This window comes from Macadamia integrifolia, chromosome 11, assembly GCF_013358625.1.
Source record: "Macadamia integrifolia cultivar HAES 741 chromosome 11, SCU_Mint_v3, whole genome shotgun sequence".
NCBI lineage: Eukaryota > Viridiplantae > Streptophyta > Magnoliopsida > Proteales > Proteaceae > Macadamia > Macadamia integrifolia.
The window spans coordinates 57,443-76,661 of NC_056567.1; the positions used below are offsets into that span (position 1 = coordinate 57,443).

General features: G+C 38.6%; 1 protein-coding gene across 1 annotated transcript in view; it reads right to left on the bottom strand.

The window, feature by feature from the left end:
- The window catches only part of LOC122093720 (nuclear-pore anchor), a 93,775-nt gene that overhangs the window by 17,121 nt on the left and 57,435 nt on the right, over positions 1-19,219 (bottom strand). The window contains exons 21-33 of the mRNA XM_042664165.1: positions 14,647-14,749; positions 14,412-14,546; positions 14,238-14,336; positions 14,079-14,120; positions 13,936-13,989; positions 7,123-7,302; positions 6,923-6,970; positions 6,114-6,155; positions 4,442-4,525; positions 4,290-4,364; positions 3,976-4,160; positions 3,783-3,885; positions 1,309-1,425 (exon numbers count right to left, since the gene is read on the bottom strand). Coding sequence (XP_042520099.1) covers positions 1,309-1,425; positions 3,783-3,885; positions 3,976-4,160; positions 4,290-4,364; positions 4,442-4,525; positions 6,114-6,155; positions 6,923-6,970; positions 7,123-7,302; positions 13,936-13,989; positions 14,079-14,120; positions 14,238-14,336; positions 14,412-14,546; positions 14,647-14,749 — 1,267 coding nt within the window. The remainder of the gene's footprint in view (positions 1-1,308; positions 1,426-3,782; positions 3,886-3,975; positions 4,161-4,289; positions 4,365-4,441; positions 4,526-6,113; positions 6,156-6,922; positions 6,971-7,122; positions 7,303-13,935; positions 13,990-14,078; positions 14,121-14,237; positions 14,337-14,411; positions 14,547-14,646; positions 14,750-19,219) is intronic.

Genomic DNA, 19,219 nt, shown 5'->3' on the forward strand with positions numbered 1-19,219 from the left:
CTATTTCCAACCTTGCAAAAAACCTTACAATTTTCTGATTTTACTTTATTTTTAACACATTGGTACTATAATCCCATGAAAACTTTTTTTTTTTTTTGGGGGGGGGTGAAATAGAAACATATTGAATAGCTAGTTTACAACAACAAAAACTAAGGGTTGTACATAGATCTAACCGCACAAAGATAGCCGAGAAATGGGGAAATCTAAAGAAAATTCTTTCTTTCTATTTTAATTTTCTTTCGGAATCCTTTGTAAATACATATCCAATAACGTAGAGTGTGCATAGGTCCTCTACCAGAAAACCAACATAAAAAATTAGAGTATTGACTTCATGCTACCCCAGAGTCCATTAAACTATACCCACAAATCCTTGGATGTCCAGATGTGGTTGCAAATATATACTAATCTTTAAGAAAATGAAGTAAACTTCACGAGGGCACTAATGGGTGATGTTCGTAACTGTATTTCTTTGGGTATTACGAGATTTTCTGTTATCTCAAACTCAAAAGATATTGTGCAATATATTTATGAGGGTAAAAATGCTCATTGGAATTCTTGATATTGGTGGAACTCTCTATCTAGGCTTTTGCAATCGACATTTATTTCTATTTGGCATTCAGTGAGGGAAGCTAATAGGGTTGTTGATACTTGTGCTAATTTTTCTATTAGTAGTCATTCCAATTCATGTTTCACAGAGTACAATTCTTTTCCAGACTCAGTCAAGATTGCGATCAGGGATGATTAGTCTTGAATTCCTTTTATTGGATCAAAATAGTTTGCTTTTTGTGGCTGGTTATAAATCCATCCTTCCTCTGTATCTGAGTTGGGTTTAGGTTTTATTTACTTTATTTCCTAATTTTCTTAAGTAAAATCTTAGGATTTTGGGTTCGGGGTGACACGGGTTATGTACCCCCCCCCCCCAATTGTATTTTCGTCGTTTATCTTCTATCAATATTATTTTAGGGTCCAGCCAGGGGTACCCACATAAGTTTCTGATTAAAATAAAAATAATAATAATAAAAAAATAAAATAAATAGACTTCATGATCCTCCATGATTAGTATGCATAAAATCCTTAGAGATGCAGATCTTGTACAGAATCAATAACGCACTTTGATGAACATAACACAACAGAACATGTTGACTATTATCAAGAAATCAGAGACATAATCACCAAAGAAAAACCATGCAATCTTGACAAGTCATAAAGAATTGAAAAGGAAGAAACAGCAACAAAACAAAAATTAACTAATCCAATAGGCTCAGTCAATAGTGGAAGAGAAAACCACAACATGGTAAAGAGTGCTACATTTTCACTTTTCTTTGTGTCCACCAATTTTCGTAACTCAGATGCTTCCTCCTGCAGTGTCGCCAAATCTTGAGAAGTCTTTGTTAACTCCTGAATTGTCTCAGACTGTAGGATGACCTGTACGTACGATATAGGAGTAATAAATCAGCAACATTTCCCAGCAAAGTAAAACTCAACTCCACCCTACTCAACAAAAGTTTTATCCCCAGTACTTGGGTTAGCTACCCAATCCAATTCTCCATTTCACTATACTGAGGTCCGAGGTCATACCTACCAAGTGATAAATAAGAACATTCAAATGATAAAATGTTGGGAAACAACGAAAAATCACATAAGTTCGCGACATACTTATATGAATTAACTAGCTCAAAATAGTCATCTACCAATCAAGGTTTAAAGTATAGGTATCACGTATCGTATTGGTCAAGTGACTTCGAAAGGCGTATTGTATCATATCGGAGTATGGTAAAGAAACTCACAAAAAGTTCAAGATAGGCATGGAAACACTTAAGAAGAAGAAAGAAAAGGAGGATATAAGCAATAGATAATATGTATAATAAATAAACACTAAAATAGAGAACACTCTATAATGAGAAGTGCATTCAATTGAAATTTTTATAAGGGATGAAGTTTCTTACATGTAATAATAGTCTAATGCCATGAGGAGTGTCGGGGTGGTTCAAACTCATAGCTGGAATGGACTTAGGAATAGGAGCGAGCAGGATGACGTTGTTCATCGACCAAACATAGGCACAATATTGATCCCATAACATAGACACAATATTGATCCCATGCGAATGTCTCTCCCACTCATAGTAAAAATGATGTAGATCTACTACATATAGTTTTCGCAAAGCAATAGATCTTGGTTTGTGGAAGAAATGAAAAAAATAAATTCATACATGAAGAAATTTTGTATCTCTATGAAATTTCTTGAATATTAGTGCAAAACTTTGCAAATATGATGAAGTTTGATGCTATGGGTGGGTTAGTTTTACCTACATCCATCGATTTATCACAAAAATAGGTATAAAAAGTTAAAAACAATGATTTAAACCCAAAGATCAAGTTCTTGAGAATCCTACCTTCTTTTTTTTTTTTTTTTTTTTAATATCTTATTCTATCTTTGATTTCAACTTGTACAATGATCCAAAGTTAGGTCGGTTTTTAGGCACCCTTGGAATCGTTTTTCAATGCATACTGAAAGCTCCAACTCAAATCTAGGGATAAAACTAGGTTAAAGGGGCTTCTCGGTTGGGAGCTTTTGAGGTCCCCCCCCCCCCCCGATTTTTCCATGTTCTATAGGTTCTGAATCAAGAATGAACCTACATGGGGGTTTAACAGACATATCAATGGTATCACACTATATGGTACCATATCGGCTGACGATATGGTGGGAAACGGTGGGATAAAGTAACCCTTTTAAAAAAGAGAGAAATATCCCACAACGTATCGTATTGGCCATCACGGTGGGATACTCTAAACCCTGCTACCAATCTTGTAAGCCTACCAATATGGCTAAACTAAGGTTAGTTTAACTGCATACACTTGTACATTACTTTATGGCCAGATTTATTAAACTAGACACCATAAGTGATGGATTTTTCTAGTTCCAAAAATGAAGCATCTTCAAGCCATAACAGTGGACATAAAATCAGGAACCTAGTTTGAGACAGAAGACAGATGCAGAATTGAACTGTCTGTTTTGTGCATGTGAAAATTCAAACTGTCACACAATATCTCAATGCGGTGTAACTGCTGTGGCAAGGAAATTTTCCCAGACCAGCACTGACACAAAATATCCATCCCATCTCTTTGGTGCTGCAAGTGATATACAAGTTTTTTTTTTTTTTTCCTGACATTATTAAGCAGTATAGCAATTCCATATTTACCCACAAAGCTATTGGAATGTATTTCCTTTCGGAGCTCTATCAATTTTGACGAATCTAGTTCACCTCTCTCACAGATACAGCGAATGACTTGACTACTTGATATTTAGCATATCCTAGCGTATCTCTGATACGATACGATACGATACCCTCCAATATGTATCTTAAATTTAGCCGACCAATACGGCGACCAATACTTTAAACCTTGCCTGGAGGTGCATATTAATGCAACTCAAGTGGTCTCTTGGATGCAGTCAGACCATATAGTTATCATGGCGAAGCCTAGGCATGCAGGCAGCTCAGCCTGGACTGGCGCCTTGGTCACCTAGGAGCCTAGGCATCACCATCACCTTGTTAGTTTTTCCTTAATTTTTTACCATCCTCCATTGTCTTGGGTTGCCTTACACCCTGATAACCTCGAGCCAGAGAGCACTGATGATTGACGACGCGACATTCTCTCCCTACAGTTTGATGATAGATACCTTGCCTAGTCGGCTTGATCAAGTTTATCATTTTCGTAAAGTTTTTGTATATTTTGAACAGTGTCTGAATCAGTAAGAAAGCAGAGTCGCTAAACAACTATACCTGTCTTTCATAATTTTTTTGAGCAGTGTGCCATCGTTGGTGAGCCATCTCCAAATCTTCTTTCAGCGAAGACATTTGGATTTCCATACCCGTAATTTGAGACCTAATGTAAAAGAAGCAACATGAGAAACTCAACGCAACAAGCACAAGACATTTACTGAAAGTAGACCATAAGTAACGAAAATAGCCCCACCGTTTCGCAGAAATTTCTTCCTTCACACTGGTGATTTCAGATAGTGCAGAATCCAGAGCCACTTCCTTCACTGCAACTGCAGAAGCAGCGTTTTTGGACTTTGATATAGAATCACTTTCCAGTTCCAAGACTCGTTCTCTAAGCAAAAGAAGTTCAGCTTCCAGTGACTTCTTCAATCTGTCTGACTATAATAACACAATATGACCAAGAAAAGGGAAAAAAGTGGGGTCACATATCCAATAAAATGACCTATCCATAGAAATGTTGGGAACATAGCTTCCAAAAAAGCATACTATACACTACAAGTAAATTACCTCATCCTTGAACTTTTCATGAGCTGATTCCATTTGTTTCAATGCGGCTTCATTCACTTGTGCGATATTTTTATACTGCCAAGAATTTAGAGTCAGATATATACTCTTTACCAAGTGCTAAAGGAATAATCCTGATCCAGGGTGCTAGAAACCTGTAGCATGTGATCCTTATTAGCTTGAGCCTCTTCTTTCAGATTTTCAATCTCTTCCTTCGCTTTGTGCAGGTTCAGCATGATCTAACAAAATCATTTTGAAAAGGAAAAAAATCACAGAAATTTATCAATTTCACAAACATTTAATGAATCCTGATGGAAAATTGAACAAGAAAGAAACCTCTGAATGACAAGAAGTATATGATAAACATATGGAACTAATTCCAATATAAGCATAGCAGATATTAATGTAGAATTCCAATCTGCACCTTTGTTGGAAAGTGCCATCTAAGCAAAAAGAGCACATGCTATACTTGAACAACCAGTACTATAGCAGCTTGTTCTAATTGAGCAAACAGAGTTTGCTCCTCGACTTTGCAAACTGGTAGTTCCTTTCCAAGTTCGAATTTTTATTTCTCTTTTAAGACAATTAGTTGAAACTATCCCAAGAAACCCATCGATATTAATTGTTTCAATATTTATCCACATAAAACTTTCATTCCAAGTAGAGGAATTCTGCAGTTGGCATTCCTTGCAGCTCTAGCACAACATCTAGGTTCAACCAGTCCCAAAATTTTAAATATGGATTATTTTGATTGCGTTGGAATCAGGACTTGTAAACAGAAGGCAAGAATCAAAATTTGGATGACTACTGAAGCATTTCAAGTTCCATTTGTTTAATCCAAATCAAAACAGAACATAGCAGTGCAGAAGAGTTAAACAAGGCTCTTAAACCTTGAGTTTCACAGGCTAAAGCAACAAGTAAAAGCCAAAAAAATAAATAAATAAATAAACTAAATTCTACCTTCTCCAGTAAAAACATGAATTATTTCTAGCGAGGAGGAAAAGGTAGACATATTTTATGTATAGCACTATAGCTCATACCTACTCCTAACTTGGAAGACCAAGTTCATACTTGAGTTCCAGAAACAAGGACATACAAGCATAACCTTAAAAGACTAAAACAACACTAAACCAACCAATCTCCATCAAACTGAAATAAACAGGGGTATTACTGTTCTATAACACAAAGAAATAAAGGAATAAATACTTAACTAAAAACAATGAAAATAGAAAGAAAACCTAAAACAAAATAGAAAGAAATGTCTTTGAAAGAAGTCTACACAAACAGTTCTCTCCACTAACAAATTGGCCAAATCCAGAGTTCTTATTTGCAGTTCCATTAAATGATTCGGATAGACAAGAATGTCAATTACAAAGTTTGTTTCAGTTGTCTATGTTGAGGAAATGCTGTGAGGAGATTTTGATTTCCAAAATTTTGTAAAGGAAACTATTTTCCTCCTTTCATCCAAATTTGGGAACTTAAAACTAACGGGGATCTGTTCATTCTTTCCCCGTATATTCCTTGGTATTGCTACTGTCTGTTGAGATATATTTTTGACTATTGACTTACAGTTTGCTTGGCTCTGCTCAATCATAACTCATTAAGATATATTTAGTAGCATAACAGTGCCACATCTCCTAATTCAAAGTATCAATAAAGTAGGCAATGGTGTTTCAAAAAGTGTATGCAAACAAATTCCAATTCTCGATGCCCCCAACACAAGTTACAAGTACTAAGTTGTAATCCACATTTAAAAAAATCCACACATAAGGAGCCATCCCGTATTTTAAATTCTCAAATTTTAGTACAAAAATGAAAAATACAAACCTCATTACTAGAAGCACCATTTCCACCATCAACGTCAGCAATCTGCATAAGTAGGAGTGGAAAACCAAATATTGAAATAATTGAAATGAAGTAATTACAAAACTGTGCAGTACAAATCAAACTATATTTAATGGAAATCACTCTCCAACAAGCATTTTTATCCAACAGAAAATCTAACCAGAATCCTTCTATCACAACAACTAAAATGAGTAAAGCAGGGTGCTGTATGGAAACAGCTCTGTGAATGCTGGATGCTATAACTCCTTACGTTTCCCACAAGTAAGACTACCTTTCAATCAGCATTATGTAAATCTACTGCAGTTCATGCACACTGCCATCTGACCAAAGTGCATGAAACATGGACACAGCACACAAAGTCTAATGTGCAACTAAACATTAATGGAAATGGGAAATTAAATGTTGGGACGGCATAGACGTCCCAACATATTCAATTGCTATTATTGAATATTGTTTTCTAGTACTAAATTATGTGTAGAATAGGTTATATAAGAAAAAGGATACCAAAACATACAAAATACAGTACAAACCTAGAGATGAAGCCAAACTACCATTTTGGGTGCTTTTTTCACAATCAAAAGGTTCAAATATGTCTAGAGATTCTTAATTAAGGTTTCACTGAAGTTTCGTGCCAAAATATGCCATTTGACCACCAAAATGAACCAGATAATATTTCAGATTCAACATGGGTCAAAACCCAAATCAAAATCGATATCTCAAATTATGATCATCAGGAAAAGAAATAGAACAAGAAGACTGCAAAATGAAACAATAACAATTATAATACACACCTTAATTTTAGCAGAGTTGATCTTCACCTCTAAATCAGAACATCTGGCCTGAAGGACAATAAGAGAGAGGTAAGTATTCCACAAAGTTCATTTTCCTCCATTGGGTGTGCTGAATTCATAATATTGAATGAGTAAGCTGATTCCCAATTGAAAAGAAATTGTAAACATAATAAAGAAATTTAATACAAAAGAACACGGACCTCTGCAACTGCTGCCTTGGTCTCAGCTGTAGCAGCAGCACGGAGCGCATCTGCTAGTTCCTTACTCATTTCTTCCACTTGTTTCATGGCGTTTTTTAATGTATTTTCCCTATCAAAGGTAAGAGTACGAACATTATCCCGTTCTTCTTGAAGCTCTTTCTTTGCTTCGGCCCATTCCCTCTACATAATTAGATCAATTAGTATCCAAGTCTAAAGTTAAAAAAACGTCCTTGCTACAAATTAAAACCAAAACAATGAATTTCCAAAATCAATTCAAACTCAATACATAATCTGACTGAATTTAACAGAGTTGATACCAGAAGGAGCTTAGAGAGACCAATCCAAGATAGCCATATCCAAGTCTAACTATGGTACAACAGTGAAACAGTACAAAGGAGAGAGACTACATATAAGATAACAAGTAAGAAAACAAAAGTCACCAAAACACCTAATGTGAACACAAAAGCTCTTCTAAAGTGGGGACAATAAGTTAAGTCTTAAGTGATTACTATACATGCATTCCTGACATGAATATTGGCTAAACGAAGGCCCACCATAGGTTAGGCATGTCTACATACTTATTTGGTTAAAGGTCCTTCTCCAATTTTTGTATAAGAAACAATGAGAACTTTCACTCCGTTTGTGAAAATATCAAAATTAAATATGATTTTCTTTCTTTTGGTAAACAAATGACATATGATTACAACAAATCATCAATTTGCTCCCAGGCAGCTTACAAACCATCTAGCCGGTGACCTGGAAGGATTTGGAATTGGAGGACCATTTCCTAAGAATGCACTCCATCCAAATATGGTTAATGGCATCACCAAAGGCGAGTTTACCCATTAAATTGCAGATGAATTTACCAGAAAAAGTCATATCCACCCAAATCCATTTTCTTTGAAAATGAAGTATCCATCGACTTCTTAGCCGACATTTTGCTATGACCCCTTTCCAAATAGAGGAGGAAGGGGAAAGTCAAAAAGGGATGGTCCACATGTTCCGCTGCAATCTAGCATAGACAGCAAAAAGGGGAGACAATGATCTGACAGTTGATGAGAAAATACTACTGGGAGCTAGTTGGAGAGATCCCACCAAATAGTACAGTTGTGTCAAGTATGAGAGAAAGTTTGAGGAGCTGGCTCATTTCACATCAAGACAAGTAGATACAAAGGAGAAGAAGGCTAGGCAATTTGACGATGGACTGAAACCAGAGCTAAAGATAGTGGTTGCTACCCACCAATCAAATGTCTCCAAACAAGGGAACCAGGATAAGCAGGGAGGACAGAAGCCCAGGGCACAGGGGAGAGTTCATGCACTAACAGAGTAGGATGCTGAGGCATCGCGAGAGGCAGTGACAGGTACACTTATCATCCCTAATCAACCCGCTTATGTTCTAGTTGATTCTAGGTCATGACAAACGCAACAACATGCTTTGTTGGATATTCACAAGTTTACGCTGATTTATGTTTATTGCTTTATTTTTCGACGAATATGCTTACATTATCATTTATTATGTTGAACTCCTCATTAGATTATTTGATCATTATTGGATAATTATATTATATTGAATTGATATGGCTTCTATGTCGCATATAACAATAATAATATCTAATTATCATTGCTATATAACATATACCCACATAATGCACACATAGGCGGGCACGTTGTCACCTAGGTGCCCCTCTAACGCTTTGGTTCGCCATGACAACTAGTGCTAAAGCCTTATGACCATGCCAAGGTACCAATCCACAGTTCCAGGCTTCTTCTTCTTCTATCATTACTATTATTGTTATTATTTTTTTTTTTTCCAACGACGGGCATCCAGACCTTCAGCCTGACTGGTCCCATGGGTCCATACTGACCCCACAACCACATGGACCGGGTCATACTGGGGTTGAATACGAACCATTCAACTTTTCTTCTTATTCTCTATCCAACAGACAATTAGTCATACCAACGCCAGCTATAATCAAAACAGCTCAGAACTGAAGGATCCTAACCCATAATAAATAAGTACAGACTTGCGTAAAAGGCCTTCAACCATCCATCCTCCCACCCACACATGATCACAGAATCTCAGTCCAAATAAGTTTCCCTTCCCCCTCCCCCCAGCCAAGAAGAGGGGTTTGAAGTCTAATCATTTCCCATCTTAAAGGATATGGCATTCATGATGACACATTTTCTTAATATTTTTCCAGCCACGACAATAAAGGCCCCTTAAAAAAGTGCAACCCAGTGCATGAGGTTTCTACTGTTTCAAGGTTTAGGAGGGACAATGTACACAGCCTTACCCCCTACTTTGCGAAAGAGATTGTTTCCAAGTTTCAAAATTTGCATAGTAGCAAATTTGCACCAAAGCAATCAAGTGTCCCAATAAACTTGTTACATGACCATGGTTGAGATGTTGGAGGTTTATAAGCCCCATCTCCTTATCCAAATGATGATATCGATTATTTTCTTAATCATAGGATCAAAGCTAACTCATCTAGCCTTACTACCTTCTCCAATGGACTAATAGTGAAGGCTACCCACTTCCTAAAGAAGGGTACTATACTACATTATGAGGATTCAAAGACAGTCCATACATTATTCAACACGGGAGCAGAAGCCAACCTCATCTCTGGATATCTAGTTCGGGCACTTAACCTCCTGGGGAAGTTCTCAAGAAATGTTATGTGCAAGGTTTTAGGCCTAATACTAGAGAAGAGGCCGTTGTAATTGTATGAGTTAAACTACAATTTGGGCCACTTCACTACCAAGTGCCTTACCTAGCACCCCCTGGCACATTGCAACTTTCTCTTAGCGCAACCACGGCAATATAAGGCCAGTATTCACTACAATGGTGCACAGAACACCATCAAAGTGAAACAAGGTGGGCATACATTTCTGATATTGCCTCACGCATTGACTGATATGCCACGATGGCAACATATTCCTCCTCCAGCTATGAGGCAGCCTAATCTTCCTATTCGTGGAGTTACAGTTCGATTGTCTTCCCCAAGGTATGTGTCACCTCAGCATTGAGATCATTATAAGGGTATCTTAGGTTCACGACTTAACTTGATAGACTCACATTCTTTAAAGAGTAAGAGACTTGATGTAGCTAGAAAAATAGTTTTTTTAAGATGAAAAGTATAAATTAAAAGAGGGGGGAGGGATATACAAATCGGAAAGGCCGGGGGACACAGCCCTACTAGGCGAGGGGAGGGGAGAACAAAATAGACTGAAGTAAGCCCCAGGAAATAACAATAAGCATGTTCCTTTGGGAGTCTACAACAGTCCAGTACACATAGACAAGGATATTTAGCATTTAACTATTTACTTAAGGTTTTACATATATATATATATATAAGAGCAACCCAGTGCACATGGCTCCCGCAACTGCAGAGTCTGGAAGGGGTAAATGTACGCAGCTTTTCCCCATGCTCCGCAAAAGAGACTGTTTCCAGATTTTGAACCTATGACCAACATGTTGCAATGCAACTTAACCATTTTTCCACAGGCTAGACACTTAAGGTTATATATATATATATATATATATGTGTGTGTGTGTGTGTGACTGGGACTTTTTTGAAGGACTAGATAATGATGGAATTTCAGGAAGTAGGTTCATTCAGTTGTTGAGTCTGATTAAGAGTCTTCCTTCTCTTTATATACTGATATAGAAAAAAATTTAATCCTCCAGATTCCTCCATCCATTAGTTTTCCAAGGTTTGCAGCCCCAAGGCTGAATTTTTTTTTTTTTTTTTGGCGGGGGGGGGGGGGGGGTGGGTTTAGTTTTAAGGCAATCAAAGATGTCAATTTGGTTGGCATTCTTATCTGGAAAATTTCCTCCAAGCATAATAGTATTTGGGTTTACTGGGTTTATTCCTATCCTCTCAAGAAAGACTCCCTTTGGACAATGGCTCCATCCAGTGATGCCACTTGGATATGGCGCAAAATCCTCAGTTCTAGGACATCTGCTCTTGGTGTGATCTCCTATGTTAATGGTAATGGTTCCTACTTCCTCCACCTCTCTTTGGATGGACCCTTGGCACCCGTCGGGCATCCTCCTTTCGCTGATCTCGCCCAAATCCATCTATTCCTCAGGTCTGAGTAAATCAGCCAAAGTTGATTCCAATCTGTCCAACAATGGTTGGTCTCCCCCTCCCTCAACAGCTCAACCCCTACCCTCACTGACCTTTGGTCTTCCCTCCCTCCTATCCGCTTAGTCATCGTGGAAGAGAAGATAAGATCCTTTGGCTCCCCCCTCCTATTGTTGTCTTTGCTGGAATGGCACTGAACATATAGACATCTAATCTTTTCTTGTTGGCCCTCCAGCAGAAGAATCCTTCCTTTGACTGGAGAATGGATCTGGATTGACATGACTTTTGGAGGTCATTCTATTTGCGACACAATTGGGAAGCTAGCATCTGGTGCCACGATTAGTCATATTTGGATGGAGTGTAATCTCTGTAGATGGACTTCCAACTCCAGATCCCTCCATAACATTTGAAAAGCAATCTATTTTGATGTCATCTCCAATATTAGTTTCCTTCGTTGTCATCCTGTTTGTGATTCCCCTAGGAACAGGTGTATTGTTTCCTCTTCGAGCCTTTCTCCGTCTATCGTATCCCCCCTTGATGTATCCTTTCTCTTAGTTGGGAATTTTGCCCCCTCGTTGAGCTGCCTCCCCTAAGGTCTAGATCTTTTGCTCCACACCCCCCCCCCAACTCTCCTTTGTATATTCTCTCTTGCTGTTTATGAAATTATTTATTCACCCAAAAAAGAAAAAAAAGATTGAATGAAATTTGAGCTTGGTTTAACTTTCACGGCTGTGGAGCTGTGCTTTTGCCTTCTTGACTTCTTCCTCCTTCCCTGTTATTCAAAACCTTCCCTCTTAGGTGCTCACTCTTTTGTCTTTCTTACTCCCTTTCCCATTTTCTGTTTCTCCTTCCATCCCCTTTCTATTAGTATTCTTCCTTATTTCCCTTCTTTTTGTTTTCCTTTGTTCTGTTGTTAATATTGGTTTAGCAAGAGAGACTTCAATATCTATCAGATATTCTTTCTCCAGTTATATTCTGGGGTCAGAATCGCTACCACCAAATGACTTAATCCCTAGAATATTACCCTTTATAAACCTATGTGCTGTGAGAAATTATTTTGAAACCAACATGGTTTTGCAACTACTGCCCAGCTTGGATTCAGAAAGTTCTACTATTGGTGTTTTGTTTGGGCCAGCTACTAATTTTTTCTCATAGGTTAGTGAATGCATTTCAGTATCTAAGGCCTCATTTTGATTGGGTTGTTCATGTGGGAGAGATTCCATTCGAAACAGTTCTCCCTTCCACTGGTTTGTGTTAAGAGGTTGAAGACAATCAACCTCCAATATTTACAATTAAGCACAGCAATCACCGTAACTGCACAAGACTACTTTTATTTTTATTTTTTTGTATCCAAGTTATTCCTAGTCTGATTGTAAAATTCCAGAATAGCCCTTCATAATTTGTTTCTGTACTGCCCCAACCTTTTGAGTTTCCAGATTTCTCCTTGATGCTCTTAACTTACCAAAGGAATCCAGTATTTCCATTTAGTTACAACATTTCCACTTCTTCCATATAATTGAATCTCTATTGCTTTGGTGGGCCCAAAGCGACAAAGAATTAGGGTTTTGAAGGTTGAACTTTCAACCCAGGGTTGCATCAAGTTGTCTCCACTCTTCAAGTTCCCAACCACTTTCCTGTAATGCACTGTCCGTTTGTACAGAAATAAACTCCAGAAGCTAACAACAACAAACTCAACCTTATCCAAAATTAATGGGGTCGGCTACATGGATCCATGCAACAACAGAAGGCAAGGCAAAGTAAGAAAAATGTGATCCATTGTCTCTTTAAATCTGCTGAGTTGTGGATGACCCATACTCCTATATTACCCAAGTAGTTGAATTATAACCCGAGAGTGTCAAGCCAACAACATCCCACTACATTGTCCTTTCTTGCATGTGCTAAAATTTACTTTTAACTTGTTCCAACATGATTCAAACCCTTGACTTCTAGAATAAATTTAGATGACACAACCACTGACAAATGCCTTAGTGTTGTGTTAAAACCAGGTCTCCTTAATATTATTGTCTGGCTAATGCTCAAAAATAGTATACTCTGCAAGATTCACAAGTTGAATATTCGGTGGCTCTACCTCAAAGCCCTATCTTCCTACCACCTAGGAGCACAAAAACCACCAAAATCCCAACACCAATCAGCACAGCTAAAAGGATCTATGTCAGAGCCCAGAAACTGCTTCAAAACATCATATTGGTCACCGATAAACTCAAGCTTAATGAGTTGGATCTATTCCTGCCAAAGCTAGCCTGGCCATTTCAAACTTAGACAGATAGGTCACTCTCCGAATGGCCACACTTCAAATTTCCAGATCCAACTCAATTGTATGCCACCATACCTCCCCCCCAAAACACAAACAGAATCTATTGTGGTTGTCTCCTTGTGCTGTCAGCTCTGAAATATCTCAAAATGTCAACTTTTTCAAACATTTCCAAACCAATATGATGTCACATGCTAAATTACTTTTAGGCAAGAATGATTAGTTCTCTGTTCATAATCAAGAAGTAGCAGTCCATGTGGCAGGAAATAGATCCACGCAACCAAGCTTGGCTGCATGTGTAACCTCAAAACCAATACCAATTAGCGGATCAGCAAAAGAAATTAATCAACCTAGAAAGTTATCAAGGAATATATTGCCAGGGGAATATTTAAAAGAAAAAAAAGCAAGTAATGAACAAATAACAAGAACAGATGAAGTATAAAGAAGGCACACCTCAAGTTTTTTTGTGTACTCCACTTGTTTAGCCCTTTCCAAAGCTCTGGCTTCCTATAAATTCCAAGAGGTTAACGTAGGGTAACCACAAAATGATTGAAACAGAGGAATTACAGAGAATCAAACGAACTTTAAAGACCTACCTCACGAACTTCCTCAACACTCTGAATTGTGTCCAAACTTGTCTGCATAAAAAAAAATCATAAATAATATGTACAGAACTTCCAACAAAGAAAGATTCCTCAAGCACTTTGATCCAACACTTCCAACAAAGAAAGATTCCTCAAGCACTTTGATCCAACCTGAAGACGATGGACCCTCTCCATTAAACTACGAACTTCATCCAAAGCTCTTTTTTCAGAATTCAATAGTACTTCTTTTTCATGCTTCAAAAAAGAAACCTATTAAAGAATAACAGATACAGTGAGTAACATCACAGGAAATTTAAGCCAACAGTTTGCAGAGAAAATTCTCACCTCCATATTTAACTTCCGTGAAGTTTCCTCGGCATCATGCATAGCATCAGCACTCTCCCTTAGCCTTCGTTGATAGCCAACTACCAACTGTGAGAATTCTATGTTTCTAGATTGAATTCCATTAATTTCACCTCTCTGGGACATTACACACAGTATACAATATTATTTAGAGAATGGATAAATAGACATATAGATGGCTAGATTAATGTCTGAAAATTATAACTTCCTCAGTTACCTGGTGCTCAAATTCTTTCATAAAACTATCAAGTCTCTCCCGTGCAAAATTCGCCTCCATAGCCAGCTTATCACGCTCTAGCCGTAATGATGTAGCCTCACTCCTGAATGTAGACATGAATCAGATATTCAGATTGATGGCTCTGACAAAATTAGTTCACAACCACCACCACCACCCCACCCCAGGCCAAAAAAATAAATAAATAAAAGAGAGAAAGTAAAGCACAAGTCAGACAAAGGAAAACACATAATGGTATCTGAACACTTGGGAAAAGCAGTTATCCAGTACAACATAAGAACCATAAAACCATGAACTAGGAAACAGTATTATGTTAACAGTAGTAGCAACCAACATCTGTGCACATGAATCATCAACAGCTGATATAGAGATCAAATTCCAGATGTCTCAAGTACCAATATATACCTCAGACAGCAAAGGAAACTAAACAATTGCAACAGAAAAGAACAAAGAATTTCGGAAATAACCCACAACACATAAGAAATTCAAAAATTATTGCAACTCCCAGCTGTTATATCCCTTTTTTTCCCCTTCAACAACAAAAATAGAACCTCTGTGAGAGAGAGGAAAAAGGAGCAGTGCAACAGACAAATTCAACTACAGCAACAAACATCATAATAATTTTTTTGGGAGAGGAGACATACAACCATCAGGAGAACCCCACAACTTAACAACTCCACTCATTGAGTCACCAGAAACCTCTGGAGAAAAAAAAAACACTAGAACCGAGTTCTGCTGCCAAAGATATGTAAGGAACTGTCTCTGACTGAATCTCCCCCTTTTTTTCATAAGCAAAGTAGAAAGCTTTGATATATGGTCCTCTCATCCAGACTTCACCTCCGTTGTCCAATCTGCCTGGGCCAACACATTGCATGCCCACTCCACCCTTCCTACATCCTTAGCTAGAAAGCTTCGTAATGTTAAGACTGCCCTTAAAGCTTGGAATTCCACTACCTTTGAAAACATTTTCTCCTTGGTTGCAAATTGTATGACCAAGCTCACAAACATCCAACTGAGGCTTCGATCAAACACTCTCAATACCCATTCGGCAAAGGAAGAGAAACAAACCTCCATGGATCTCACTTCCCTTGTTGTTCAAGAGGAGAGCTTCTTAAGACAAAATTCCAAGGTCAAATGGTTGGAACTTGGTGACTCAATATTGCATACATCCAAAACACCATGAAAGCTAGAACCAACATCAGCTCCATCCTTTGTCTTCCAATGGATTCCCCCCCCCCCTCAACTTGATTGCTGGTATCAAGGCAGAGGCAGTTGGCTACTTTAAGCAGTTGTTTTATCCTTCCACTATTACTCCCCAATGAAGTTTATCCCAGAGTGCCTGCTCAACAAATTCATCCCCAGCTCCCTCTTCAGTATTATTTAGGAAATACCATTCGAAGAAGAGATCCTTGCAGTAGTTCTCTCCGACAAGGCAAACAGAGACCCTAGTCCTGATGGGTTTTGCATGGGTTTTTTCTCCTCAAGTTGGGATATCATCAAAGTGGACCTCATCAAAGCCCTTCAAAGTTTCTTCTTCAATCCTAGCCAGATCAAAGGAATCGACCAAACCTTCCTTCGCCTCATCCCAAAGAAGGAAGGTGCATGTCAGACTTCAAGCCCATCTCCTTGTGCAAACTCTTATACAAATTCATTGCCACAGTGCTCACCAATCGGGTAAATCTGATTGAGGACTCCCTTGTCAATGATAACCAATCAGTCTTCATTGTAATGAGATGGTTCATGGTTCTCACAGAAAAGTGCACCCCCTTGTTTGCCTCATGAAGAGAGACATCAACAAGGCCTTTGATTCTATAAATGGGAGTATATTGTCAGTGCCATGAACAAGATAGGATCCTCCCCCCCCCCCCCCCCCCCCCCACCCGCGCACGGCGGTTGTTTCTCAATTGGGCTTCTTATTGCATCTCCACCTCTCAATTCTCGGTGCTTGTCAATGGTAGCCTTGCTGGCTTTTTCTCCTCCTCGATCGGCATGCAACAAGGCTGCCCAATCTCTCCTCTAATTTTCACCATAGACCTTAAAGTTCTTTCCAGATGTATATAATGAAATGTGAACCAACAGCTCATCCCCCCAGAACCAAGTGCAAAAATCTCAAACATAACAGTAGTCTCGATCAAAAGGGTGATAAATTTTTGATAGATATTGTAAGGCCAATCAGGGTTGGTCCGGCCCGGCCCTGGCGGCAGGTCAGGGTTGGATTTTTCTAGCCCTGAGTTGGAGTTGGGCCGGGCAGGGCCTAGCCTAGGGAACTCAGGGTTGAGCTAGAATTTCCAAGAGACCGGCCCAACCAACCATGTTGCAGGCCTAAATGGTTATATAGACACTCTCTTCTTTGGGCTTCGCCAATTCCAAGTCGCCTAGGACCTCTTCAGTCCTTGAGGGCCCATCTCCCTTGGGCGAAGTTAATTTGATTCAAGGCCCATATTCTTCATCATAGCTTCTGTATTTAGAGCGCCCTCTCTAGCTGCCTCCCAACACAGTCCTTCCTCATTCATCAGCAAAACTCAATCCCCTATGCATGTTGTTTTTTCCAGAACGCCACCGAAGTATTCTTCCCATCGAGAAAGAAAGGATTTAGGTGAACATGACCTTCATGGGTAAGTTTTATCTATGGTAAGCTTGCCTTCAGAGCGGCTGTCTCTAACATTTGGATGGACGCAATCTAAGGAAATAGACCTTCAATTCAATATTCATTCGTCAGACTTGGGACTCCATTGCCTTGGATGTCAAAACCAAAGTTTTAAGGGTGTTCTCTGAATGTGTTAACTACCGAAGCATAGTTGTCATGGCGTCGCCAAGGCGGCGATTTTGCGACTGGTGGAAAAATAAGTTCATGGCAGTGCTACAATTTACGTGACTCACAAATGGCAGTCGCCATTGGCTGATAGGCGTCGCCATGGCAACGCCATGGACGCCAGGTCACGCCTGATTCACTAGGCGGTCGATTTTTTGTAAAATGCAAGGTGATTTTGATAGGGCTATGTTGATTTTTGATGATTTGATGTTGTTGAATGTTGGTTTTATATGTTATAGGGTATATATTGTAGGCTTGTAGCATGCTAAATAACTTTAGAACATAGGGAAAATAAAAAAGTAGCATACTAAATAACTTTAGAAAATAGGGAAAATCAAAAATGACACATGGGCGATTTGACCGCCATGGCAATGCCATAACGGGCGATTCATCGCCAAACCGATTAGCAACCCCTCCACCGCCTTGGATCAATTTGACGTTGTGACAACTATGTACCGAAGGAACATGTATATTGTTGTCTCCTGAGGCCTTCCCTCTTTCTTACTTCATCCCCTACCCCCCCTTGAAGGATGTGGTTTGTCCTCTATATTGTCAACACTGTTTCATTTCTCCTTCACCCACTAGTTTGGGGGTTCCACTGTTTACTCTCTTCTTTGCTAATAAATATTTATTCACCCAAAAAAAAAAAGAGTAAAACAACAAAAACTCCTGATCTGTAACACATTAGGTGACCTAGGGTTCCAGTTAAATGAGCAGTTAACGGAAAGGCTAAGAACTTTGTTATTCTAATGATGTGAGCAAAAAGTCATGGTCCTTTAGAGCAGGTCCAAGTCCATGATGCAGTTGTAGCTAAATCACCTTCACCAATGACATTGTGAAACCCTTCTGATAATGCAAACTATAGGTCCATCTTCAAGGAAAGAAGCTCTACTTCTTTCCTCTTGTCGAGATTCCCACACCAATGAGACCTCAATATGCCCCCAGCACACATGCATTGGCAGATTTGATCATACTACCTACACCTAAGGGCCCTGGATTATCAAACAATGATCCGTCAAAGTTAATCTTGAAGGATCCTTCTAGAGGACACTAGGACTCTTTACCATACTGAAAAGAATCTCGTAACTCCTTCCAAAAGAAAGTGTATGAGATACTACCGTTCCTTTACCATCCTAGCCACGACCCTTTTACATTGCCACCCATGCTTTTAACTGATTTCCACCTATAGGAAATAATACTGCAATTTCTCCAGTCTTTAGCAGATAATCTTGATACCTTTCCAATCTTCACCAATAGGCATCCCAAAAACTTGATTATTAAAAATTTTGCAAATAGAAACAGCCTTCCTCGTTGATGTTTTGAATACAAGAACCCTCCTTGAGGGTTAATTTGGTATTCCCATTAACTATTTTCTCATTATCAACTACAGGTTTAGAGTTATATTAGACAATATTATAATACGGGCTATGCTTCTGTTACGAAGCCAAAGTCAAACAAGGGGTCATCCTGACTCTGAATGACACTTCTATATGACTCATGGATGACTACATCACTTGATCAAAGTAGTATCTTGAACATAACAGAAACGTTTTTAGAGGTTCTTTAAAACCAATATTTTTAACTACTGGCAATATCGGCTATTAGGACACCATGACATCAAACTATATATATATATATATATATTTTTTTTTTAATGAATAAATAAATTCATTACCAAGCAAGAAAATAATATACAAGGGAAGAGGGGGAGGGGAAAGAAAAAAGCACAGGCAAAAAGCCCTC